Genomic DNA, 27,477 nt, shown 5'->3' with positions numbered 1-27,477 from the left:
TACTGCAAGTCTTTCGAGAACTAACAGAGCTTGGTATTTTTCTTCCAGAGGTAGACCGCTCACATCCCAGTCAACACCAAGTTGCTAAAGTTCCATTCCAGGGCCCAGAATCCGCAAGCAGTCGGGGTGGAGGTGCTGGCTGCAGAGTAGATCACCAAGACAGCTTATGCCTTTCTGCTACTACCTCTGATTCTCAGCTAAGGCTGTGGCGGCAGAAGGTGACAGTTCTGGTGATGATCCCAGATTGGCCGAAGGGGCCTTGGTACCCTTTGCTCATCCTTATAAGTGTCAAGGATTGACTCCCTCTGTATGTAAGATCAAATCTTCTCCAAAGTCCCATTCATCCAGCATCCGAAGCAGAGGCTAATGAATTTTGAATGCTCTGTGAAGATTGTAGATACTCTTACGAAACCAGGAAAGGACAATCATGCCTATAGTAGAATATGGCATATATTCCCAGTATTCTCGCTGATCAAGATTTTACGCTGGACTCTTCAGAAGTCTGTTCTGAAATGCCTGCAGGCATGGCTTGATTTAGGTCTATGCGTAAGTATGCTATAGGCACACATTTCGGCTATCTCTACCTTCACCAGCATACAGTGGGCATCCAACACCTAATTATACTGTTTTTCAAGATGCAATTTGGTTGAAACCTCGAATTGTTTCCAAAATGGGATCTCCCATTGCTGTTGGACGTTATCGCATCAGATGGGATCTCCCATTGCTGTTGGACGTTATCGCATCAGATGCCTTCAATCATCCTGTGGTACCTCTCACTGAAAACTGCTTTACTGGTGGCAATAACATCAGCCAGAACAGAGTCAGCATTGGTGGCCTTGGGGTTTAAAGAACCCATACTCGCGTATTTCCCAGACAGGGTGGTACTCATGCCAGTGCTCGAATTTTGTGCCTGACCTTCAGAGTCCATATCACACAAGAGGTTGTCCTCCTACGCTCCTTTTGGAGAGTACTCAAGAAATTAGCCCATTGGATGTGGGCCAAGCTTTAAAATGTTTAATCAAGGTGATTTCTGCCATCAGGAAGTCAGAGCATCTGTTTGTCATTTCAGGTAGAACACATAATGATTTTACAGCTTCCAGCAAGATTATTACTTCTTTGTTGGTAAAGCTCATCTCGTTGGCCGTGCTAGGAGAATGACCTTGAGAGTGGCAGCAGGCTGAGTGTCTGAAACTATCTGCAAGGCAGCTACGTGGGCACCAAAATATTCATATTCATGGCTTAATGACAGTTGAGTTTGGCAGAGGCATCCTGGCTTCTGTTTTTTTAATCAGAATCGAGGAGTGTGTAGCATAATTCCTCCCCTGTCTTGGCTAGTTAGTTCCCAGCTGTGCTGACACGGAGCCATCAGGAAAACGGAAAATTGAATTCAAATACTTACCGTAATTTTCCTTTCCTGACGAGCTCCATGGCAGCACAGATCCCACCCAGCTTGGTAGGACTAGTTACAGAATGCCGAGGCTGTAGGTGGTCTCAAATTTATATGAGTTAAGTCATGGAGGCATGGGGGGGGGGGCGGAGCCTATACCCAGCTGTGCTGCCATGTAGCTCCTCAGGAAAGGAAAATTACGGTAAGTATTTGAATTCAATTTTCCGTTTTTAGACAAATCACACCTTTTTTTGTTTTGCCATGCCAATCAGCCTAGTTAAGCTGCAGCTGGGTCATCTGTTGCATGAAAATTAACAAAACACAACATAAAAAATTGCTACAAATTTTATTGGTCAACAAAACAGGACTTGGAAAAGAGCAAGGAAAGCAAAAAACACATGTATGTTAATTTGAGACACTAACAGAATATGGTTTTGAGGTCTGACCATTTTGCAAAGGAAATTAACAGGAGTGCGCCCACAAACGGACATCTATTAAGGATTTAAACATTAATTTGTCACAACATCTTGAGGAAGATTTTGCAAAATAATTCAGCACAGACAATTAAATCAAAGTGAAACAACCTACAAACCACACACATTGACAAGATCAGAAATATTTCAGGGGAAAATATCCCCCCCGCCCAAAGAAAATACAATAAACCAAAGTAGAAAAAACCTGCTCTAAAACAGTTCTGTTTTGCAAAGACATAACAAAAAAAATACAAAGAGAAAATACATGTGTTACAAACTCTATAAGGATACCCAAATGTACTCTCTTGCCGGCCCCACACATGCAAATCTTGCCGCTTTTCAGGGCAAGGTAAAGAATGCTATCTGCAAGTTTTATATAACATAGGTTTGCATGCTAATGAGGCAATTGAAAACAAATGCACAGTCCATGAAACACACAAAAATGCAAGTTCACCCAATGTAGAGACAGAACTTCAAAGTTGGTACACCTGTTAAGGATGTCCTTAACCACTTCCCGCCCGGCCTATAACAGATTGATGGCTGGGAAGTGATTCTGTTATCCTGACTGGGCGTCATGTGACGTCCAGCAGGATAACATGCCAGCGCGCGCCCGTGGAGAGTGCAGCGTTTCAGTCTGACACGCCGCATCTCAGATCGTGATAAGAAGCCTCTGACAGAGGCTTCTTACCACGTGATCAGCTGTGACCAATCACAGCTAATCATCGCGTGAACCAGGAAGTGCCGGTAGACAGCATTTCTCGGTTCACGCTGACAGGGACAGTCTGTGCTGTTAATCAGCACATTGATTATCAGCACAGCCCCCACCAAGTGTACCCATAAGCTGCCAATCGGTGCCCAGTCAGTGATCCATCATAACCCCCGGCCAGTGCCCAATAAAGTGCCAATCAGTGCCCACCACAGTGCAAATCAGTGCCCACCATAGTGCCAATCAGTGTCCATCTCAGTGCCCAGCATTAACACCTGTCAGTACCTGCTCAATCAGTGCTATCTATTAGTGTCAATCAATGCCACCTGTCAGTGCCACCTATCAGTGCCCATCAATGCCGCTTGTCAGTGCCCATCAATGCCGCCTGTCTGTGCCCATCAGTGCTGCATATCAGTGCCACCTATTGGTGCCCATCAGTGCTGCCTATCAGTGCCCATCAATTCTACATATCAGTGCCTCCTCATCAGTGCCACCTTATCAGTGCCAACTCATCAGTGCCCATCGGTGCTGCCTCATCAGTGCCCGTCAGTGAAGGAGAAAACAACATTTTATAACAGAAACGAAGAAAAACTTTTTTTTTCAAAAATGTAGTTTTTTTTAGTTTGTTTAGCAAGAAATAAAAACCGCAGAGGTGGTCAAATACCACCAAAGGAAAGCTCTATTTGTGGGAAGAAAATGATAAAAATTTAGTTTGGGTACAGTGTTGCATGACTGCGCAATTGTCATTCAAAGTGCGACAGCACTGAAAGCTCAAAATTGTCCTGGGCAGGAAGGGGCGAAAGTGCCTGGTATTAAAGTGGTTAAATTAATAATCCAAAAAACACACCAAAATAAGCCACCCCCCTGTGCAAAATTAAGCTTATCATCCAGCATGCTACAAAATTACAGATGGGACAAACACCCCCCGGTCCAGGGGGGCAAACAAAGAGCCTAACATAGTCAGGCGTTATACAACAAATACCATTGCAGTCTATGGGAACTGACTTGTTAATTTTGCTAGTCCCCACTTGGCTGGCTTATCTTCTAGTTATTGGCCTTAAAATGGGTATGGGGGCCCAGGGCCCACCCTAAGGGACATATATCAATGTCACCAATTTGGACAACCCCAAAATGAAACAATTTCAGATCTTCTCCTCATATCTACAGCGACTGCACTTCCAAGTGCACTTGTAGTGCAAAGTAGATTTGCCTTTAGTAAATCAACCCCATTTGTATTTCACCTGGATATTTAGTTAATTATTGAATGAGCAGTTATGTTTATGTAACTATGAGTGCAGATTTTATTATGTTCATTACTAGGTAATGACAGAAAAACAAGATCTCTGAGTTGGTTTATATGCTAGAACTGAGAAAAAAGATCAGTGGAGAGATTAAGGTCTCGTGCACACTGCTACTGTTAAACTCACGTTTTTGTGAGTTGGGCATTTTTTTTAAACTGCCCTTAAACACCCCTCTATGTTATCCTATGTGTCCATGCACACATGGATGTTTTTAGCAGTTTATCAGCAGGGGAGTTTAAGGGGCTGTGGTCTGAACACCTAAAAGCGCGTTTAAGAGCAGTTCTTCTGACCACAATAAACACTGTAAAACATGCATAAAGGCTCATAAACGCGCGTGAACTCTAGGCACATTTCAGTGTTTGTTTATTTCAATGGCCAGAATAAATTAAGCACCAATGTTTTAGAACAGGTTTTATATAAACAGACAGAAGCCAACAATATTTTAAATTTTCAATATCCTTCCTAGAATTAGTATGGGAGATTAGATGTGATGAAGTTCCATCTGCTTCTCTGACCCAGCCTGACAATTGACTGCTTTCTTGTACAGATAAGAGAGTCAAAGGTCGGTAAGCAGTTTACCCGCTATTGCTGTTAACCAGTTGTGTAGCTAGCACATCTGGAACCCGGGGTCAGTTTTTTGCCCCCCTCCCCCCAAGAAAAATGGTATATGGCAATATAGCGGCGTTGCACCAAAACTGCATCAACAGTGGGAGGGGCTTAAAGGGCCATGTGCTTTAAAGTCGAAGTAAACCCTCCTATCGTTTTCAGCCAAGGAAGCTGCCATCTTTACCTCTCTTTAGTCTTTAACTGCCATAGTGCTGCACATGTATTCCATTATAACACCAGCCATTGGATGGTTTGACAATTTGGTTGAGATTACAGCCAATGTACAGTTAGCATTCCCGGAATGCAGGGAATGTAACTGTGTTTTGAAACTGTAAAATCCACGGGTTTACTTCCTCTTTAATGTGTCACAACCAAGTATGTAGCAGACAGTATAAACCTCAGTATACTCATTTTAATAAAATAAAACTGTTCTATTGCAGATCCTTTACTACACACAGCTAACCTTAAAGTGATATCAAAGTCTTGTTTTTTGTTTTTCTAAATAATAAACATGATATTGAAAGGGAGGCTCGATACACTGTTGCGAGTCCTCCGTTCCTGGAACAGCTGGGACTCTAACCGAGTCGTTTGATCAACACCCATAGAACGTAAGACACTGCTCTGTCTCTGCTTCCCTTCCCAGCTGCAGCTTAGTTTGCTGCTTTTTTATCCTGTACCGACACATTGTTTGGGAGTTTTTAGCTTGCAAAATAAAGACGTTTTTACACTATCCAAGCTTTCTGTGGCTTAATGGGGAGCCCCTTTTTTCAGATTTGGCGGAGGCATTGAAATATTGTGATTCAGAGATAAAAGTCACATACAATATCTTCTGATTGGTGAATGGAGTTTTATCTGCCAAGATTTGGGAAATATTCCTTGTTGAAGACACATGGTTAATATGCCTGAGGGTCACTCTGTGGCCACTACCATCTGGTGAGTGCTTAGTTATACCACTTCGGGTGAAGTACAGAATAGAATGCATGCGCACTTTATTAAGTGGTGATTGGATTACAAAGAATAATTTTTGTGTGTTTTTTAATATTTGAGGACATTTTATTTGTTGCACTGGATTCACTTTAATGCAATGTAGCATAATTATCGGTTATGCACCATAGCACTTTTTTCTGTATTACATGGGTTTACATTATAATATATGGTATAACATATTGGATTCACTTTATTGCTAAGTAGCATATCTATTGTTCATGCACTACAGCACTTTTTTTGCATCATTTATAGGTTTACATTGGATTACATTGCACATTGATGCTCCCTATATTGTTCTGAATAAACATGTTATACCCACTTGCTCTGTGTAATTGTTTTGCACAGAGCAGCCTGGATGCTCTTCTTCTTGGGTCCCGCGCCGGCACCCCTGGCCCCTCCCTCTTTCTGGGTGCCCCCACACCAAGCAGATTGCTATGGGGACACCCAAACAGGCGCGCTTCTGAGCCGCAGCTCTGTGTGTCCATATACACATTGAGCCTTGGCTCGACTCCACTACCTGTCTTCTGATTGGCTCACTGGCTCTTATTGACAGCAGTGTGAGCCAATGGCTCCCGCTGCTGCCAAAATCCAATCAGGAGTGCAAGTCATCAAGACAGCCAACACTCTCGCGGACATCGCTGAATCGAGAGGGGGCTTAGGTAAGTATTGCAAAACTGGTGCAGTCAGAATCTGGAACAGCTGTGCATGGCAACCAATCAGCTTCTATCTTCAGCTTGTTCAGCTTTAAAAATGAAAACTATGAGCTGATTGGTTGCCATGCACAGCTGCTCCAAATTCTGTCTGCTCTTGTTTTGATAAATTCCCCTAAGGGCTAATTCAGACAGGCGCTGAGGTAGGTCCTGTCTGCTGAGCCATGTTTTGCTGCATCTGCATCTACCAGAGAGCTTCACCTATAGAAGTGGGTGCACAGATCCGAATGCAGACACTATGCGTTTAGATACATGCATCCCTTCCTGTCTGCCTGTCAAATTTTGACATTCGACTAGGTTCATGCAGCTGCTGCGTCCCAATTGACTTTGACTGGACTGCTTGCACATGGATGCACAGAACTCCATGCATCTCCACGTGGTGCACCGCCATCACACATGGGCGTATATGCTCCATGTGAATGAGGCCTAATTGTCATGTGGACCAGACAGCAGGAAAGAGGAGATGTTGGGTAATTAAAAGAAGTTTGGGAGCTTTATTTATGAATCATACTTACCTAGGTAGATGCTGCATCTGTCCCCCTTGCTGGCTTCAAGGCTGAGAACTGAGTAATGCCTTCCTGAGCACAAAGCTAGTGGTTGTCAGTTTCTGGCTCTGCTCTGCGCCCCCCCCCCCCCAGTGCTCACTGAAACACTGGACTGTGGAGAGGGAGGGCGTGTCTGGTTTAGGCTCTCAGCAGCTCAACAGGCATGTGAGCGGATCCTAACCATATGGTTGCGATCTTTCCCAAGCCCAGGGCCTCCTGTGTACTCCCCTCCTAGTCCAGGGCCTCCTGTGTACCCCCCACTCCAGCACCTCCTCTGCAACCCCCCCCAGTCCAGGGCCTCCTCTGCACCCCCCAGGTTAGGGCCTCCTCTACACCCCCCAGCCCAGGGCTTCCTCTGCACCCGCCAGCCCAAGGCCTCCTCTGCCCCCCCCAGCCCAGGGCCTCCTCTGCACCCCCAAGCCCAGGGCCTCCTCTGCACCCCCAAGCTCAGGGCCTCCTCCGCACCCCCCCATCAGCCCAGGGCCTTTAGTGCACCCTCCAGTCAAGGGCCTCCTCTAACCCCCCAGTCCAAGGCCGAAACCCCTCTTCAGCCTAGGGCCTTCACTGCATCTCCCAGCCCAGGGCCTCCTCTGCAACCCCCCCAGCCCAAGTCCTCCCCCTGCACCCCCCCCAGTCCAGGGCCTTCTTTGAAGCCTCCCATTCTCTGGGATGCCTCACGCAGAGAAGACATAGACTGTTTGTGGACTGGGCAGGACTAGGAGGGAGACCTCACAGCACTCCGCCGGGGGTAAAGCATTCCAGAGGAATGCTGCAGCTACTGTTGCTTAGCAACATAGCAACAGTAGCTGAAGCATCACTCTGGAATGCCTTTCTATAGTGCCGGTGGGAGGAGCAGAGTGATATAGTGGTATTTGGCAAACTATGCAGCAGGCACTGCCTGTCCATTACACTTGATCCAGCGGTAGTGACACCCTTAGAGCAGCGGTTCTAAGTGCGAGTGGAGGTGGCACCCCTGGCGACGCACCCCTAGATGCGCCCCCCCCCCCCCAGTTTCAGCACTGCTGTTAACCCACAGTCTTCTGATCCGCCCCTTCTTCCACTGTCCCTTATCCATCTCCTGATAGAACAGAGGCTAGGGGACAAGCTGCACATGCTCAGTTTGGTGTGCATTCCTAGAGAGTTTTTTTTTTTTTCTTGGGAGAGTGCATGTGATCAGCACAGGGTCAATTGGCACTGTCCAGACAGAGGGTCAGTAGTCCTGCAGCCTGAAAGGACAGTCAGAGCAGAATGAAAACTTCTCTTACAAGCTTTAACCAGACACTGATAGAAGTCATAAGACTGCTCTAACTGCTGGTGAGAAAAGGTATTTAGCGGTTTATATTTACTAAAACTATTGCATTTCCATGTTCTGTGTACTGTGGGAGACCAGATAGTGAATGCATGGTCCTGGGTTTAAAAACCATCACCAAAATCCTGTCCATGAGAATTTACTATCAATAATGTTCCATAAATGTTCCATTTTCCTGACAGATTCCGTGGCAGACTACATGTGGGAAATAACTAGCCAATCTACACGGGTGGGTATGCTGATCAAAAGAAATTTAATTTAGCCCATTAACTGACAGGACTCTTAAACCAAAGTTCACAGAAGATAGAGACGCAGGCTCTATGGAATAATGTGACATAAAGATATTAATGGAGGCCCATGAGACCGCTTTACAGATGACGTCTGGAGCCACATGCCGGGCTGCTGCCCACGACGCCGCCATACCCCTGGTGGAATGTGCCGTCACCTCCTCTGGAGGAGCCAAGCCCTTGGCCTTATAGGCCTGCTGGATGGACTGGATGATCCAGGCCACAATCGTTCTAGACGAAGCTCGCTTCCCTCTGTTACTGTCTAAGTGCAAGATAAACAGGTAGACGGAGCTTCTAAAGGAGTAACTTGCAGGTACTCCAGTATTTCGTCTACATCCAGAGAATGAACTTAAGAGGACCCCGGGGTCCTGAATGTAGGGAGGACAATTTCTTGGTTCTTATGGAACACTGAAGTAACTTTCGGGTTTGAGCCGAGCATAGGGATGAGGACCACTCGGTCCGGAAAGAAAGTCAGTAAAGGTTCTTCATGACCCAAGGACCCGATCCCTGAAACCCTTTTGGCCGAAGTGATGGTAACTAGGAAGGCAACTTTTGCAGAAAAATCTTTGATAGCAAGTGGAGCAGATCCTGCGTTACTGAGATCAGTCAGCGAGTCAAGAACAAGAGGAAGATCCCATTTGGGGAATCTCGGTCTTCTTTGGGACCTGAGTCTCGTTGTCCCACGGAAGAACTGCCGGATTAAAGGGTGAACCGCCTGTGATGTTCCAGAGGAGGCTGACAGAGCTGAGACTTGAACTCTGAGAGAGCTGATGGATAGAGACAGATCTAGGCCAGATTGGAGGAAGCCGAGGTTATCCTTAACTCCTGGATCCCTGAACGATCTGCCCTTAGAGGATGAGGATTCAACGAACTAGGCCCATATCCTCTCATAGACTTTATTCGTGCTCGCATTTCTCAAGCTCATGAGGGTGGAAATCACTCTTGAAGCGCACCCGAAAGATTCCAGCCTTTCCCTCTCTAGAACCAGACCTTCAGTCTAAGTGACGCCAGACACGGGTGCAGGACTGCCCCCTAAGAAAGAAGATCCGGCCTGGTAGGAAGAGGCACCGGGTCCTGGGTCAGGAGGGGAAACCATGGTCTGTCCGGCCAATTAGATGCAATCACTACCACCTCGACTGCTTCCGCTTGGAGTCTCCATAAGAACCTGAGGATGATCGGAAGCGGGGGAAAGGCGTATGCCCTGTTGAAGCTCCACTGATCTGTCAGTGCATCTACTCCGAAGGCCTGGCTGCAACAGCCCCGAGTGTAATACTTCTTGATTTTGAAGTTGCAGGGGGGATGCAAATAGGTCTACTTCGGGATTGACTCCCAAGGACAGGATCCATTCGAACGTCTGCACATGAAGAGACCACTCATTGTCTAACTGTGTGAGACAGGAAGTCCGCTAGGACGTTCTGGACTCCACGGACAAAGATCGCTGAAATATTGGTCAGGTTTTTCTGAGCCCAGGACATGATGGACTCGACTTCTTGGAGCAGTGTGGTGCCCCCTTGCCTCTTCACATAAGAGACCGCTGTGGTGTTGTCCATTTTAAGTAAAACTGACTCCCTTTTTAGGAGATGAGTGAAAAATTGAAGGGCACACCAGGCTGCCCGTAGTTCCAGGACGTTTGAGCCCGGGTTGTGTGCCTTGAGCAAGTTCTGATCTGCAAGGGCTCCCCAACCAGCACCGCTGACATCGGTTGTGACTGTGACCCATGAGTAGGGGGCAGTGGAGTGGCAGGTGAGCAGATTTCTGAGCTGAAGCCACCAGAAGAGGCTGTTTCTCATCATTGAGGTTATGTGAATGGACTGATTGACGTCCCCTGAGCTCCACTGATGGAAAGGGCGTAACCTCCACAGGGACCATTTGACCATGGGGGTCGTAGAGACCATCGTGCTGATAATTTTTAGGCCCTGTGAGCCCTTCAGGCATGAGGAGCTCAGAGCTCGTGAGATTCTCCCTTGGATGACTGGGATCTTCTCCACTGGGAGAGAGATGGTGCTTTCCACTGGCGAACTGGGCCCCTAGGTATACCAGGCGCTGAACTGGTTCCAGATGGCTTTTCTCTAAGTTTAGGAGTCAACCAAACTTGAGCACAGTAGCAGGAGGTCGTCGAGAGTGGTACAAGCGTATCCCTTTTGTTCTGATGAGGGCCACTATGGCCAGAAGAACTTTTGAAAAGACTTGGGGTGAGGTTGTCAACCCAAAAGGGAGGCAAGTGAACTGTGGATGTTCTTACCCGACTCTGAACCGGAGGTATTTGTGGAATTCTTCTGCCACAGGCACATGAAAATAGGCATCTTTTAAGTCGATTGAGATTAGCCAATTGCCTGGCTGCACAGGTTGTTGGATGGTAGATAAATTTTCCATTTTGAATCTTTTGTATTTTATAAACTTGTTTAGGTAAGTTAGGTCTATCACGGGGCGCCATGAACCGTTTTTCTTCAGAACAAGAAAGATAGGGGAGTATACCCCCTGAAACTCTTCGCCTTTCGGGATAGGCACCGCGGCTCCTTGTACTATCAGTGAATCCACGTAGGACAGTAACATCTGCTTCTTTTCTTCTGACCATATAAGCAGGGTGGAGATAAATCTGGGGAGAGGAGTACTGGTGAAGGACCATGTGTGGCCTATGGAGACCGTCTTGATGGTCCAGTAGTCCGAGGCCACCCAGACGTGCCGGAAGAGAAGCAGACACTCTCCCACCCGATCCGCCTTGGCGGGCCCAATCTCAAAATGACTTAGCCGGCTCTTGTCCAATGGACGCCTGGTTTTTAGCAGACTTTTGGAAGGATGTCTGACCTCTGCTCCAATTTCTTCTGAAATCTTGGCCTGTAAGAGCGTGCTTCCCTTGAACGCTTAGTACTGAGTCTTCTGTGCTGAGGCTTCTTTTGACCAAATAGACGCCTAACCTGGGGTAGGAAACCCGATTTCCCACCCATAGCTCGGGCTATGGCGCTATCCAGCCTGTTACCAAACAATAAGGGCCCCTCAAAGGGGATTCTACACCAGGCCTGCTTAGATGCTGGATCAGCGAGCCAAGTGCGCAACAATAGGGCCCGCTTAGCCATGGCTGAGGATAGCATAGTCCGGGCCAACAGGCGGATCAGATCGATAGAAGCTTCCCCCAGGAAGGCCACTGCCGGTTTCAATTCCTGGACTGCCGAGCCCCTGGCCAGATCTTCTGAAACACCCTTGAGCACGGAGTGTACATTTTCTGTCCAGGCTTCCATAGCCTTGGATGTAGCCGCGAAGGGCAAGGCGGGTTTGCAAGTCATACCGGCTAACCCATAAATTCTCTTGAGGTCTTGGTCTATTCTCCTCTCAAGCCCATCCTTGAAGGATACAGTGTCCTCTAAAGGAAGAGTGACGTGTTTGGCCAGTCGCATCAATGCTGCATCTACAGGAGACGCATTTTCCAGATATTTCACTTCTTCTGCCTTGAAGAGATATAATCTGGAAGTTTTGCTTGACATAGAAGTCTTCTTGTCTATCTTACTTCACTCCTCCTCAATTATATCCTTCAGTTCGGAAAGGAGCGGGTGCTTAAAGAGCTTTCTTTGCTTAGCCGGAGGAGTGGAAGGATCTTCCCACTTAAGGGCCTCTTTGACCGCCTTAATTAGTGGGGAAACGAAGGTGAAGCCGAAGCCACCAACAAAATCATCTCCATCCAATTCGCTATCTGAAGAGCCAGGCATTATAAGGCTGGAATGGGCCCAGATCCTCCTGGGCATCGACAGCCAGATAGTGGTGGACTGGCTCCTCATGCAGGTTGTATACCACTCCTTTAGGGATTGCTGCACCACACGCTTAACAAGAGACTCCATTTGTTGGTTTTCCGTCTTTTTTTCCCCGACCGCCAGGGCATAACATGAATCACACAGTGACTTGCCCTCCGGGACTCGTCACTCACATCCCCAGCAGGCTCTGTGATCAGAGCAGCTGTCACGGCGGGGGGTGTGGTGTCTGGAGGAGGATTGGGAACATCTCTCCTCTGCTGGTGGGTCCTAGATGGAGAGTCATGTCTGGACCTGGATGAGGAAGGTTGATGTTGTGGCCTGGCAAGGTCCCTGTCATTTTGGACAGTAAACTGACGATCTGACCTGGAAGGCTAAAAGGAGAAGGGCAAACAAAACATGACGTTAGGGGAACATGACGTGCCCTGTTCGCGCCTGCGCAATGGCGACCTGCCGTAGAACACCTGCGAGACCCCAGGGTCCCCAGCCGTACTGCGCATGTGCGAAACCAAGCCTCGGTTTCTCCTGAGAATCGCGCATGCGCGGAGGCGCACCGGGCCGCAACCTGGAAGAGGGAGCCATGTCCTGGAACGCACCTGAATTCCAGGCGCCACAGAAGCAAAAAAGCAAAAGAGACAAAAATTGCAGGAAAGAGGGGACATGAGAGGGAGACAGACGATTACATACAAAAACTTTCTGCCATGGAGGAAAGATAAATCTTTATCTTCCTCACCTGGGCATATGAAAGGCCGTCCCCACCAGTGGTCATAGGGGCCTGGAGCCGTACTCCCGCCCATGGCTGGGCCCTGGGCTACCTTCACACCGCTAGGACGTATGCCTGGCAACAACCTTGATCGATTTGGATGTCCGAAAAATGTAAGTGCATTGTTTGTAGATCCACAGAGGAGGACAAAAAAGGAACACAGTTTCTAGTGGGGAGCTCAAATTTATGGGAGTGGGGTCCTATAGCATTGGAGAGGAGGCGGGGTTAACCCACAGGTAGTCTGCCATGGAGTCTGTCAGAAAATTCCTTTTTTATCAGAGTATATACATCCGCACTAGGTAGAATTTGTTGGCAAGCATCCGAAGAAATGAGAAGAGTCATCAAAATTATTTCAGCTATACACTTCAACTGGGATGGGGGCGGGAAAAAGCACAGCATGCTTCTTTCCATAGACCTGCAAAAGGCCTTCAACTCCCTCTCTTGGAGTTATCTATTTTATACTCTGGAAAGGTATAGGTTTCGTTCTAAATTAAGAGGGATATTGTGCATATTATACTCTAATCCCATGGCTTCTTTAACTATCAAAAGGTACAAATCTCAGAGCTTTGACAAGGGTGTCCATTATCTCGATACTTTTTATCTTTGCTTTGCAACCTTTGACCCTGCAGATTAGAAAACATCCTGATGTTAAGGGTATTGTATTTGGCGGTCAAGAGCACAAATGTGCCTTATTTGTGGATGATATCCTCATGATGTTATCCTCCCAAATAATCTCCATCCCTAATTTGAAATATTGAAACAATTCTCTCATGTTGGGACCTTAAAGTGAATTATTTTAAGTCCCTGGCACTAAATTTGTCTTTAGATTATATCACTCTCCAAAACATTGAGAGGAAGTTCCCATTTACCTGGGAAACTGACGCTCTTCAATACTTAGGCTTAAACTTGACTCCCTCTTTACAGACCTTATATCATAAAAACTACCCACCTCTTTATATAAAAACTGGCAAAAGCCTTGAACAGATGGCGGGGAAACACCCCATCCTGGTTCAGTAAAATATGTTTGGTGAAAATGAATGTCCTCCTTAGAATCATATACAGTTGTGGTTGGAGCCCTCCCTATTGTGATTTCTCCTGCTGATGTCAAAACTTTCCAAAATAAATTTTTCAGATTCATATGGGAAAATCCAAGGGAACACTGGGAGTGCAAAATTGCTTAAGCATCATCAATCTGTGCAATTTTTGCACCTCATCGAATAATTTCATTCCCAACACTCAAGCCCTATTTGGATGCCATTGGAAACATTTTTTTTGCACCACCAGACTGCTCAGCCACTTTGCGTGGCTACCATCAAAAGACAGACCTCCGATTTTTTGACCATCTTTGTCTGACTTACTGAGTTTATGGGATCAAATAAATGCATCATATAAGTTCAAATCCTCTTATGACCCATTAGCTCCTATTCTGCACAATTCAGTATTTACCCCAGGTCTTACCCTATAGATTTTGTGTGGTGGACCAGTAAAGGTTTTTTGCATATAGCAGATCTGTGTAACAAACGAGAAATTTATTTAAAAAGCATGTGACCCTTGGGTTCAGTATATTTCAGGAGACAACCAGTAATGCCTTAAGGTATCAATAACTGTTATGCCCTGTACACACGATAGGATTTTCCGATGGAAAATGTGTGATAGGACCTTGTTGTCGGAAATTCCGACCGTGTATAGGCTCCATCACACATTTTCCATAGGAATTTCCGACACACAAAGTTTGAGAGCTTGCTATAAAATTTTCCGACAACAAAATCCGTTGTCGGAAATTCCGATCGTGTGTACACAAAGTGCCACGCATGCTCAGAATAAATTAGGAAACAAAAGCTATTGGCTACTGCACCGTTTATAGTCCCGACGTACATGTTTTACGTCACCGCGTTCAGAACGATCGGATTTTCCGACAACTTTGGGTGACCGTGTGTATGCCAGACAAGTTTGAGCCAACATCCGTCAGAAAAAATCCATGGATTTTGTTGTCGGAATGTCTGATCAATGTCCGACCGTGTGTACAGGGCATTAGTGCAAAAAACAGTGCAACCAAGAGCAACCAAGACAGAATGCAATCTATAAGCAGTTCATAATCAGTTAGTCCATAGAGTAAGATGATGGGGTATAAAAGGCGGCTGCTGTCCTTCAGAGGGAGCCAACTCTGTATGCAGACAATAGGAAAGAAAAACCAGGAAGCGCCACCTAAGTGCAGTATTAAAATCACTATTTAATGGCAAGGTACTTAAAATCACTCACAGGAGAGAAGCAAATAACAGGCTCATCTCTTCCCAGTAGTCCAAGGGGCTCCCAGTGTCTGGAATCGGCTCTATGTGTGGCTGTGTGTTTTAGAATGCTCAGCGCATCCTGTGGCCACCAGGAAGGCATCCGGAACCAGCATGGAATGCACGGAAATGACGCCATGGACAGCGGGGATACATCCAGAGGAATAGTGTGGTGGAAGGAGATGGACAGATAAGATACGTGCTTGAAGCATCAGCTCCTTCTACAGGCTGCTGGTTCCGGATGCCTTCCTGGTGGCCACAGGACGCGCTGAGGATTCTACAAATACACAGCCATGCATAGAGCCGATTCCGGACACTGGAAGCCCCCTGGACTACTGGGAACAGATGAGACTGTTATTTACTTTATTCCTGTGAGTGATTTTAAGTACCTTGCCATTAAATAGTGATTGTAATACTGCACTTAGGTGGCACTTCCTGGTTTTTCTCTCCTATAACCAATAATACCTTAGCAAGGCACATGACAGATGGATACGGAAAAACAAATCCAGTTAGTTTTAACCTTTGGGTTTTCTGTACATAGTATCCCTACTCATTCACCAAAAAAGTGTAGTTTAAAAAAAACAGGAGACAGTTTTTGTCAAGTCCTTTACTGAAAAAACAAAAAATAAAAAAAAGTCCCCTGGTGTAGATACATCGTCAATTACGTCACTGACTGGGGGCATTGTGATTGACGATGGATTTACACTTGGTAGGCTTTTTTTAAATTTTTGTTTTTCAATAAATTACTTTTCAAAAACTGCCTCCTGTCTTTTTTTTACACTGCACTTTTTTTTTTGATGAATGAGTAGAGGTACACATAGGGGGGGCCGGGATTTGGGGGGCTCCTTTGTTAAAGGGAGGTCCCAGATTCCTATAAGCCCCCTGCCCGCAGACCCCCACAACCATCAGCCAGGGTTGGGGGAAAGAGGCCCTTGTGCACGAATAAGGGTCTGGTAAGGATTGTGGACATTTTTTTTTTTAAACTGGCATGGGGGTTCCCCTCAAAATCCTTACCAGACCTGAAGGGCCTGGTATGGATTGGGGGGACCCTACGCTTTGTTTTTTTTTCTTAATTTTTTATTGCCGGTAATTCTTTTTTGTACATTATTATTATTATTATACAGGATTTATATAGCGCCAACACTTTATGCAGCTCTTTACAATATAAATGGGAGACAATACAGTTATAGTACAATAAAATACAAGAGGATTAAGAGGGCCCTGCTCAGAAGAGCTTACAATCTAATAGGGTGGGGCAGGTGGTACAAAAGGTTGTAACTGTGGGGAATGAGCTGATGGAAGTGGTAAAAGAATAGTTAGAGACGTGATAGGCTTTCCTGAAGCCTATCACGGACAGGTAGAGGTAGCGAGTTCCAGAGGATGGGAAAGGCTCTGGAGGAATCCTGGAGACAAGAGAGCTTGAGAGTAGGAGGTCTTGAGAAGAGCGGAGAATTCTTTTTTGTACATTCAGCATACATTACATAACTGATGACTTTTCGGTTGCTAAGGACGCAGGCGGTTGTTTCCTGGTTGTTAAGGATCAAGGCAGCTGCCTGCTCCTTATCTACCAGTACACATTCCCCAACTACCGCATGGCTTGATCACTACTTAATTACAGTATGCATTTAATTATTTATTTCCTTCTGTGAATTGAGTTTAATGCCTGTTCATGCAGTATTTACTGAGCGGTTTTAGCATTTTGGGGTAAATACCGCAGAACGGTATAGTGAATTGACAGTTTCAGGATTGCATGTGGTATTTATTTATTTTATTTCAGGAACTTATATAGCGCTGTCAATTTACGCAGTGCTTTACATATACATTGTACATTCACATCAGTCCCTACCCTCAAGGAGCTTACAATCTAAGGTCCCTAACTCACATTCATATATTAGGGACAATTTAGACAGGATCCAATTAACCTACCAGCATGTTTTTGGAGTGTGGGGGGAAACCGGAGTACCCGGAGGAAACCCACGCAGGCACAGGGAGAACATGCAAACTCCAGGCAGGTAGTATCATGGTTGGGATTCGAACCAGTGACCCTTCTTACTGCTAGGCGAAAGTGCTACCTACTCCACCACTGAGCCAGTATTTAGGGAAAATGTGTCTGGGCACCTACATACAGCATGCGATCTTGTTTTGTGAATTAAGCCCATGGTTATGAAACAATTTTGAAGTTTGCCAGATTTAAAACATGTATCATATTGAGGAAAAATGATCTCTCTGCTAAAAGTGCTTGCATATAGCAGTGTTAGCCAGCAAATCTATAATCTAGAAATAGCAGGTATAAAAGAATTCATCACTTGTCCCAGGGTCTGTTATGTTACAGTCAGTTATAGTTGTAATTTGTTGTAAAGTATGAGCTGTGTCTTATTACTGTCTTTCTTTAGGTTCCATTTACAGATTTGTTAGATGCAGCTAAAAGTGTGGTGCGGGCTTTATTCATTCGACAGAAATACATGAATCTGTCCATGCAGAGTTTTTTCAGGACCACTGCCCAACACCTTAAGCAGCTCAGTGATGAGACTCTGGACAGTCCACTCAATGAAGAAACAGCTGATACTCCTGTAGCTGAAGGTAATTAAAGCGAAACTGTACCCATAACAACTTGATAAAAAATAATGTTCTTTAGCAAGGAACATACATTCCACATTAAAATTAAGTTACCAAAATTAGTGCGTACTGTAAATTGCCTCCAGCATTGCTCCTGTTTCTTCTTGCTGGAGGGTGCCATTTTGCTGGGGCCCAGAGCCCTGAACAGTAGTAAATCATAAAGCGGAACTAAACCCATCAATTTAACGGTTTCAAAGAACAGTTACATTCCTGAAATGCCAGGATTGCCAACTGTCACATTTGCCTGTGTCCTCAACCAAACTGTCAAACCATCATATGGCTGGTGTCATAACTGATAACATGTTCAGTGCCATGGCAGTTGCAGATCAAACAGAAGAAGCTTCCTTGGCTTTGAAAGATAGGAGGGTTTATTTCCGCTTTAAGGCTGAATTCCACTATAAGGCTGTCAGCAGATCGGCCTCTACAAACTTAGCAGTGCCTAAAAATGCCTAAAAATGGAGTGCAACTGAGCATGTGTAGAGCAGTGTGAAACAGTGTATTACTGGATAGGCACCTATTTTTAATTTTTTTAAATAGCTATACCTGCAAAAGGGGCCAGCCTGATGTCATCTATGAGGACTTTGTTTTCTGACTAAAGTTCCACTTTAATGCCCCGTACACACGGTCGGACTTTGTTCAGACATTCCAACAACAAAATCCTAGGATTTTTTCCGACGGATGTTGGCTGAAACTTGTCTTGCATACACACGGTCACACAAAGTTGTCGGAAAATCCGATCGTTCTGAACGCGGTGACGTAAAACACGTATGTCGGGACTATAAACGGGGCAGTGACCAATAGCTTTCATCTCTTTATTTATTCTGAGCATGTGTGGCACTTTGTGCGTCGGATTTGTGTACACACGATCGGAATTTCCGACAATGGATTTTGTTGTCGGAAAATTTTATAGCATGCTCTAAAACTTTGTGTGTCGGAAAATCCGATGGAAAATGTGTGATGGAGCCCACACAGGGTCGGAATTTCCGACAACAAGGTCCTATCACACATTTTCCGTCGGAAAATCCGACCATGTGTACGCGGCATTAGATGTCAAGATAATAAAATGATGTGGTGAATAATATATTTGCTATCTGCTTTTACATAAATAGTTCAACATATACTATATTTTATTTGGTTGTTAGCTATTACAAGATATTAATACATGCACACTGTTCTTTAACAGATGCCCCTGTTCATCCTCCCTTCTCCCACCAGCACCCATATGAAGTGTGTGATCCAAGCACTATGCCTTCTGACTTGAAATTAGGACTGAAGATGGTTAATGGTGTGATTCATGTGTACACAAAGCAAGATATCACAGATGCGTAAGAATAATATTTATCTGATTCAGCCCATTTTATAGAGTAAATTAAATTTCAGTGCAAACCCTAAACTGTTTTTTCGTTAGTCAGGTGCTGTTTGATTCTAGTTATACTGGAGAAAACTGAAGCAAAGGCTGACTTAGGGCTCTTTCACATGGGGCGGATCAGTGATGATCCGCCCCGTGAACATCCGCTTGCTCAGTGGGGATCGCTCCACCGATTCTGTGTGAAAGAGGCCTTGAAGGTGAATTCCAGGAACTCAGCAATTTTGCAAAAAGTGCAGGCACACTATGAGTTAAAGTGGATGTAAACCCACTCTCATCCTTTCTAAACTACCGCCATAGTGGTTAGCTATAAGGATATACATTCCTCCTACATGTATCCTTACCTGTTAAATGTCTCCTCTCTGTCTGTTATGAGACCCGAAAAACTGCAGATTCTGTGGGTGGGTCTGTTGTCTGGATTTCAGTGGTTGAAGTCGTCATGTCAGTAGACTCCCCGCCCACCTCTACACTCCCCTTGTCAACATGCATTTTCTCCTGTATATTTCTTACACTAAACTTCAGCTATGATCTCTAACATCCAGTCAACCCAGAAAAGTCACCACATGACATCAGCATGCCCAATCATGCTGAGGTGTGGAGCAGCCAATGCTGAGAGAGGTGGAGAAGAAAGGAGGAGGGGATCTGATGTACACAGAATGTCTCTCTCAGGCTCGTGCATGAGATATGTAAATCACTTGTCACTTACAGCAAGGGGGAAGAGCTGACTACTATTTCTCTGTGTGTCAGTTTTTAACTCACTGAAAAAAAGATAAGCGGACTGCTCAGAATTAACTCTTTGTGGAAAGACTGGGTACAGATGACATGGAATCCTAAACTGTACAAGGTGCAAGCCTTAATTAAAAAAAAATGTGGGGTTTACATCCACTTTAAGTCTAATTAGGTGCATGTCACATACAGGACATACAGTATCTCTATTATGTAAATGTCACAGGTTTATTGCACTTCCATGGGATACACTCTGGCTGTGAGCGAAGAGAAGCACCCAACAGCCACCCCTCTCCTCTGCTGCCTATTCACGGAAGCCTTTGTATTTTGTGAACATAATACAAAGGCTTCTGAGATAGACAGAACAAGTGGAGGGGCAGGCATAGAAGTTCCAGCGACTCTGCTGTTGAAAGAGCTGAGGCCAGATCAAGCAGCATTGGAGCTTTGGAAGTTATCTTCCTGGAGCATAATAAACCTGTAAGATGTAAATAATAGAGATAAGTCACCTCATTGGACATAATTCATGCCATGCCTGCAGTTTTTATAAAATAACTTAGTTCTTCGAATTCAGCTTTAAATTGTCTTGTTCTGGCTACAGCCTGTTTTCCATTAAGGTATTGTATGTGCACCTACTTAAACTGTTAGCAAATAGAAAGTACCTGCACATCAGGTCTGTTTTTAATGTAAGAGTCCTCCGGTCACTGAAACCATCCAATGAGCAGGTATGTACATATTTACAATTATTTAAGGGCAAAAAATGCACCAAGAAATTACCTGAATAGAAAGTGTCACAGTAATTCCGAGTAGACCATCAGGGTTATTGTAAAGTGAAAAAGGCCATGGAACCTAAGGCTACTTTTAAGTACTAAACTAATCCAATACCAACTTATGGGCCCCTTAGTACCTATGAAGGAGACCCTAGTATTAATCAGACTCACTTCTGCTCAGAAATGACCCAACTATATCATCCCTTATTAGAGGATGGGGGATAACCAAACTTTGTCAACATTTTTCATGCAACCCCTATAAACATAAGTGGCTCTGTAGAATGGTAACATCGAGTTCACCAGGCCCTTCCAGAAGGGCAGTGTGGGGGCGCTGGGCTTTTTGCAATGTAAAAGAATAGCTTTTCTGATATAGAATAACAAAATGCTGAGCAAAGTCCTGAGGGCTCTGGAAGGCACCACATCCTCTACCAGTCCTAGGAGACAGACGCTGATTGACATTGGGATGGGAACTGTGGTTACCTCTGTTATGCAAGTAGTAACTTCCAACCAAAAGTTTTGGATTCGTTGACATTTCCAAAAGTTGTGTTCAGCATAATCAGCGGAAAATACACTCAGCTGAGGAGTTAGGGTACATACTAGCCAACCTAGCGGGTGTATAATATATCCTATGGAGGAATTTGAACTGCATTAGTCTGTCCCTAGCTGACACAAGGTACTTAAAAGGCTGTTCCCACAGGTCATCCCAATCCTCCCCCTGAATGTCCGGCACTTTAGAACTCCAGTGCTCCCTACATCTTGTCACTGCAGGCGGTGTCTTCTTAAATAATTCCTTGTAAGCCACAGATAACATTTTAGATAAACCCTCATCCGTGTTTTTCAACAGCCGAAGGCTGAGTTTCTAACCCCAATTCACGAAATTGTACCTGAAATGCATGGCGTAATTGGAGGAATCTAAAATAGTAAGCGTTGGGGAGGTCATGTCTTGTTTTCAGCTGATTAAAGGTGAGGAGTTCTCCCTCTCTAATGGTATCCTCTACCGTTTTAATACCTTTAGTCATCCATACCATGGGGTCAGGTAGACCATAAAAGTGAGGAAGGAGAGAAAGAGATAAAGGAGAGGATGGTGAAATATCAGCTTGACTAGGACTTAATTTGTTTGCAGCTTCCCAGGCTTTAATGGTGGCCTTCATGGTTATTGTAAGCGGAAGAGTAGACTTGGTACCTCTAAACAAGGCGAACCTTAAACTTTTATAAGATCCAAGATACGCCGCTTCCAGCACAGTGGTCGAATCCCCATCATCTGCCATAAGCCATTGGCAGGTGAACACCATTTGTCTGGTGAAATAGTATTTCTGCCAATCTGGCAGGTGCTAAGCCTCCCTGACCCCGTATGCCAGGGGATAGGGGGGACCATAGGAACGAGCTGATGACACTATCCAGTTTTCTTAAATAAGATTTATAAAAAGTATAAGATAACCGGAAGGACTTTCATTTTAAGGAGGTTTATTCTGTCCATTAAGGACAACAGGAACTTTTTCTAGGTCTGGACTCCTTATTGTCTTTAATTGCGACATCAGGGAGACTAAATTCAGGGGCATATAGTCATTAACACGAGCAGTAATTTGGACTCCTAAGTAAATAAAGGAAGAAACCCAACGCAGTAGGAGACCTGGATTGGCCACTCTCTTGGCTCCCTGGTCTAGCGGCAAGATGGACGATTTGCCCCAATTGACTTTAAGACCCGAATAGGAGGCAAATTCATTTAGTATAATCAAGGCTTCGTGGAGGGAAGGCTCTGGATCCCTGAGGAATAGCCCCTATAGCCTGAATGGCCCCAACTGCCTGTGAGGATCGAAGGGCTTGCACCAGGGTCTCCATTGTCAGTGCAAAAAGAAAGAGGGAGAGGGGACACCCTTGCCAGGTGCCCCTGCCTATATCAAAAAAGGGAGAGACAGAGTCCAAGCCAGATCACCACCCGGGGGCTGCTATATAACAGTGCAATCCATTTCTGATAGAGAGGCCCAAATCCCATCCGCTCCAGGACCTTCTGCATGTAGTGCCAATCAACAGAGTCAAAAGCTTTCCCTATATCAATAGATACTAAAACTCTAGTCGGTGGTCCTGTATTAGGGAGTTGGAGATGTGTAAATACTCTTCTTAAATTAGTGCCTGTCATAAAACCAGTCTGGTCACTATCAACTGAGGAAATAATCTTTGCCAACCGGGTTGTTAAACCCTTAGTTAGAATTTTAAGGTCCATGTTCAGTAGGGCCATTGGGCGATAGGAGGCGTATTCTGTGGGATCCATGCCTGCTTTTTGGAAGGAGGATGATATAGCCATCTAGCATTGATGGAGGGTCTGTTACATAGTAACATAGTAGGTGAGGTTAAAAAAAGACACAAGTCCATCAAGTCCAACCTATGTGTGTGATTATATGTCAGTATTACATTGTATATCCCTGTATGTTGCGGTTGTTCAGGTGCTTCAGGAGCACCAGCACAAAGTATACACGTCTGAATAGCACCTGTCACTTTTTTGCAAATGACTTTGTGTTACAAAAGGACTGTGTTTATTAAATTGTTCACCAAAGCACTAGTCACTTTAAATAAGATTGCACTTTTTGTCACATTTATGCATTATTACATTGCAAGCCATTTAGATGCATATAGCACCAGTCACTTTATTTCAAATGTATTTTACATCAAGTTTGCTTACTAGAAGGTATAGTTTATAATATCACTGGTTAGAGTGCGTTATTGGAGCACTCAGATTCCTGGTATAGCCTTGCCTTTTAGAACAGCGCCACACCTACTGTCTCAATCTATTTGATCCAGGGAATATCCGATTGCCTCGCAGGGGATCAGGAAGGAATTTTTTCCCCTGCTTGAGCAAATTGGATCATGCTGTACTGGAGTTTTTCGCCTTCCTCTGAATCAACATTGGGTATAGGATTCTGTATTTGGGATTGTATGTTTTTTTTTTTTTCTCTTTTAATGGTTGAACTAGATGGTCTTGTGTCTTTTTTCAACCTGACTAACTATGTAACTATGATCTTTACATGCCATTTTAATAGCAGAAATACATTCCCCCCTGATGACTGCCTTGAATGCATCCCACACTACAGGGGGCTCAGCTGAATCCACATTGGTGGACCAGGACAAGCTAATAGCTGTTTGAAGATGGGAGGATACCTCATCAACCTGCAACCAGTCTGGAGATAACTTCCAAGCGCTCTTTCCATGACCAGCGGGGAATATCAGGGTAATAGACAACGGGTTGTGATCAGATATGCCCCCGGCCAAATATTAAGTATCTTGTAAAGATAGAAGTGGGGGATTCCCAAATACTAAGTCTATCCTGGCCGACGAGCAGTGCGTTCTGCAAAGGTGGTAGTAACACTCAGTAGATGGGTGTTTTCATCACCACAACTCCGAAAGCCCAGCTGTGGAGGCCCAGGAGGAAAGCTCAGTAGAGCCCGGTCTGTTAGGATTGGAAGTATCCAAGGCAGCATCAAGAATAGCCCATCAGCACCATGGGAAGGTGAACATAGGGAGCCAGTTTGAGAAGCAAATCATAGAGCAATTGGGGCTGAAAAGGTGGAGGTAGGTACACATTCACAATAAGCATATCGACCCCCTGGATCGGAGATCACCTGATGTTTGGTACATGGGATGGCTTTACTAATAAGGATAGAGACCCCTCTGGCAAAAGAGGAATAGATAGAGTGCAATGGTCTTTGATTCCAGGGTCTGCACAATGCCAGGACCTTGCTTGAGTGGCTTAAAAATGAAGAAAATGTCCGGTATGCAGCCTAATCCCAAACTGAAAAAAACACTTGAGGTCCAACCGCTGTTCACAAAAGTTCGGTTGTACTAGGTGACTCTTCTGTGTTTCCCAGGGAGACTCCGTGGGCCCGGAGAAATGATCAGTGGAACTGCCGGAGATTCAAGACACAGTGCAGTCTCAGAGGAATTCCTGGTAGTGCAACAAAAGCGAGAACATATGGCCTACAGCAAAACTCAGCAGGAGCAATAAAGATAGTGCCTTTATTTATTGGCAGCTGGGGATCTAAACATTTGTAGAAAAGCCACAGCTTGAGGATTAAAAGGGCTTCACGGGTCTGTGTCCAGCCAGTCGCTGGCCTCCTGAGGAGTGTCAAAGAACTTGACCGCGCCTTTGTGCTGGATGTGGAGCCTGCTACATGCCGTATTGAAAGCCTTTGACTCGTAGTCTTCGTCTGACATCATTAAAGGAGCGATGTCTTCTCTGCGTTTCGGCTGAAAAATCAGGGAATATTATAATCTTGGCATTTTCAAACTGAAGATCAGGGTGTTTTCTTGCTTCAGCCAAAATCAAATTCCAGTCTCTAGTTTAGAAAAGGGACAAGAAAAGGCTGCAGGTGGGAGGGAACTGGGGGGCGCTGACCTGCAGAAACTCGATGGGCTCTCTCAACCACATAGGTCAGTGGTAGCTCTTCCAAAGCTAGAAGCTGTTTAAAGTGTTTGTAACCCTAAAAAAAAAAAAAGTGATCCTGTGCCCTAAAAGCATGAATAACAGCACAGTGCTTGTACTGTGTCATTTAGCCCTTTGTATAACCTAAAAAATCTGGCTGGAAAGCGCAAGGTCAAGGTCCTGACTGTCAGCTCACTTCAGAACGCCTCCAAATTCTGGTCACTTAGGTTGTTTGCATCAAAAACAGACCTCATTTGCAGCATTAAGAGGTTCCCAGTACAGTATATGCTGACAGAGCGGGATTAAGCAGGTATATACTTCTGAAATCCAAAAGAGAGAGCCTGCTGGAGCAGTGATGCAATGCATGGAGTTTTTTTTTCATGTATAAAGCACAGATACTGTACATCGGGTAAAGCAGCTAATACCATGATGTGTTTTGCACCAACAGATGCTTAATCATTGGTGCAAAATGTGTCAAGGCATTAGCTACTTTTTTCCCATGTACTGTATCTGTGCTTTCCACACTAATAATCCCATGCATTGGATTGATGCTGTGATGGCCTCTTTCTTTTGGATTATTGCTGTCAGGCTAGACCAGGCTGGGACATGAAGGTGCAACTGCAGATGGTTGGAATCCTGGGTAGCTAGTGTTAGCAAGACTATTGCTGCATTTGTATATAACACTTCTGGTTTACTTCATTAATGAAATGCGGTATTTTCCTTTTGATTACCAAAAATAAACTCCTCTGTTTCCTATTAATATATGCTGTTGATATGGTCACATCTTATTTCTTTTCAACTGTAATCAATGTCTCCTTTGTACTTCCTTTTTACTTTGTGCCACTTCACTTTCCCAGTGTTCTGAAATGTTTTTATTACGTTGCACATTTTTCTTCACAGGACGACAGAGCTTGACCTTCCATACCCAGATCTGCAGGAATTTGTAGCGGATATGAATGTCCTTATGTCTCTTATTATTAATGGCCCCATGTGAGTAAATTTAAATTGAGGAGGAAGCACATGACTGCTGTGTGTTAGATGACAAGAGGTGCTGTTAGTATATACAGATGGTAAATGATATGGTACTGCCAATTCCCTGTCTACTAGATGCATTGGTAGAACTAAGGTTTCCTTTTTTCTATGCAAATTCCAGGGGCGTAGATAAAGGGGGAGTCAGGGGTGTTCAACCCCCCCCTCCCCCAGAGCATCCTGGCAAAATGCCCAGACAGTGTCCCTGCTGTTTAGCCTCAGCATCAGCACTGTAGAAGCAATCAGAGTTTTGGAGTGCAGCAGCCAGCCCCCCTTCTATTATGCCTCATCCCTTCAGTTTAATAAGGGGGTCCCCCTGAAAAGCATGAAATTACAACGAGGTCTCAGATGCTGGCAGTTGACTGTGCACAGTTGAGGGAACTCTAAGACTCCTCCTAGACTCCATATGACACAGCCAAAGGGAGACTGGGGATGCAGAAGTTTTCCAACATCTGTGCCGTGCTGAATCTGAGGTCTTGTAAGTGGGGAGGCATCAATTTTCTGTTTTAGGAAGGAGGAAGTAAGAATTCCAGTCCTTTTTGTGGGGGGTTAAGGAAAGGGGGTGGATTTGCTTTTGGAGAAGGGGGGAGTTTCTTGTAGAGAAGTTTACAGTGGGTGGTTAATGGTAGGGATTTGCTTCTGGGAGGGAGTTTGATTGGAAGAAGGGAGATTTTCTTCATAATTAGAAATCTTTGCTGGGGGAGAGGGTATTGACTGAGGGAGATATTTTTGCATTGGTGGGTCAGTTTAGTGACGGGGGTTTAATTTTTGGGGAGATATTTGACAGTGGGAATCTTTGCTTGGGGAGACAGGGTTCTTAGGAGGGAGAGGGGGATTTTTTTTCCTTTTAAAAGAGGTTTTTTTTTTTTTATTATTATACTTACCTAGGTGGATGGAGCATCGATCCAATGTTCCATTTCTCCCCAGCTGTTTCTAAGCCCGACAACAGAGCAATCAAAGACCGCTAATTACTCAGTTCTCACCCTTCAGTGAACAAAGATTGGTGACAGTCAGTCCCTGGCTCTGCCCCCCCCCAAGCTCACTGGAATGCCAGGCTGTGGAGGGGGCAGGAACGGTTGGCTCAGGGTCTCTTCGCGTCACTGATAGGCTGAGGGAGCTGCTGGTCCAGGCATCTGGGTGAATCCTGACTTTAAAGTTAGGATCTTTCCACAGCCTGGACCTGCTGAGCGCTGACAGTGGGCTATAGCTGTCTGTCGGCTAAAAATGGGTCACAACAGTGCGGAACGAACTGTACTCCTCCCCAGGAGAACTACAACCAAGTAGTATGCTGTCCCTTCAGAGCGCATGCACCAGTGACATCACTGGCTGCTTTCCATGTGAATATCTCCTAAACACCACAAGTTTAGGAGATATTCACTATACCTAAAGATAAGCGCTATTATATGCTTACTTGTAGGTACAAGTTCAAAAGCTGGGTTTGCTACAGTTTAAGACTGAAT

The 27,477-nt window shown here is 45.0% G+C and overlaps 1 protein-coding gene across 6 annotated transcripts in view; it reads left to right on the top strand.

Moving 5' to 3' along the window:
- Positions 1-27,477, top strand: part of AMPD2 (adenosine monophosphate deaminase 2) — a 334,786-nt gene that overhangs the window by 122,804 nt on the left and 184,505 nt on the right. For all 6 annotated transcript variants that reach the window (XM_073615888.1, XM_073615890.1, XM_073615891.1 and 3 more), the window contains 3 exons: positions 17,493-17,679; positions 18,899-19,040; positions 25,889-25,978. In XM_073615888.1, coding sequence (XP_073471989.1) covers positions 17,493-17,679; positions 18,899-19,040; positions 25,889-25,978 — 419 coding nt within the window. The remainder of the gene's footprint in view (positions 1-17,492; positions 17,680-18,898; positions 19,041-25,888; positions 25,979-27,477) is intronic.

Source organism: Aquarana catesbeiana, linkage group LG02 (assembly GCF_042186555.1).
Source record: "Aquarana catesbeiana isolate 2022-GZ linkage group LG02, ASM4218655v1, whole genome shotgun sequence".
Lineage (NCBI taxonomy): Eukaryota > Metazoa > Chordata > Amphibia > Anura > Ranidae > Aquarana > Aquarana catesbeiana.
This window is presented reverse-complemented; position numbering and strand designations above follow the sequence as displayed.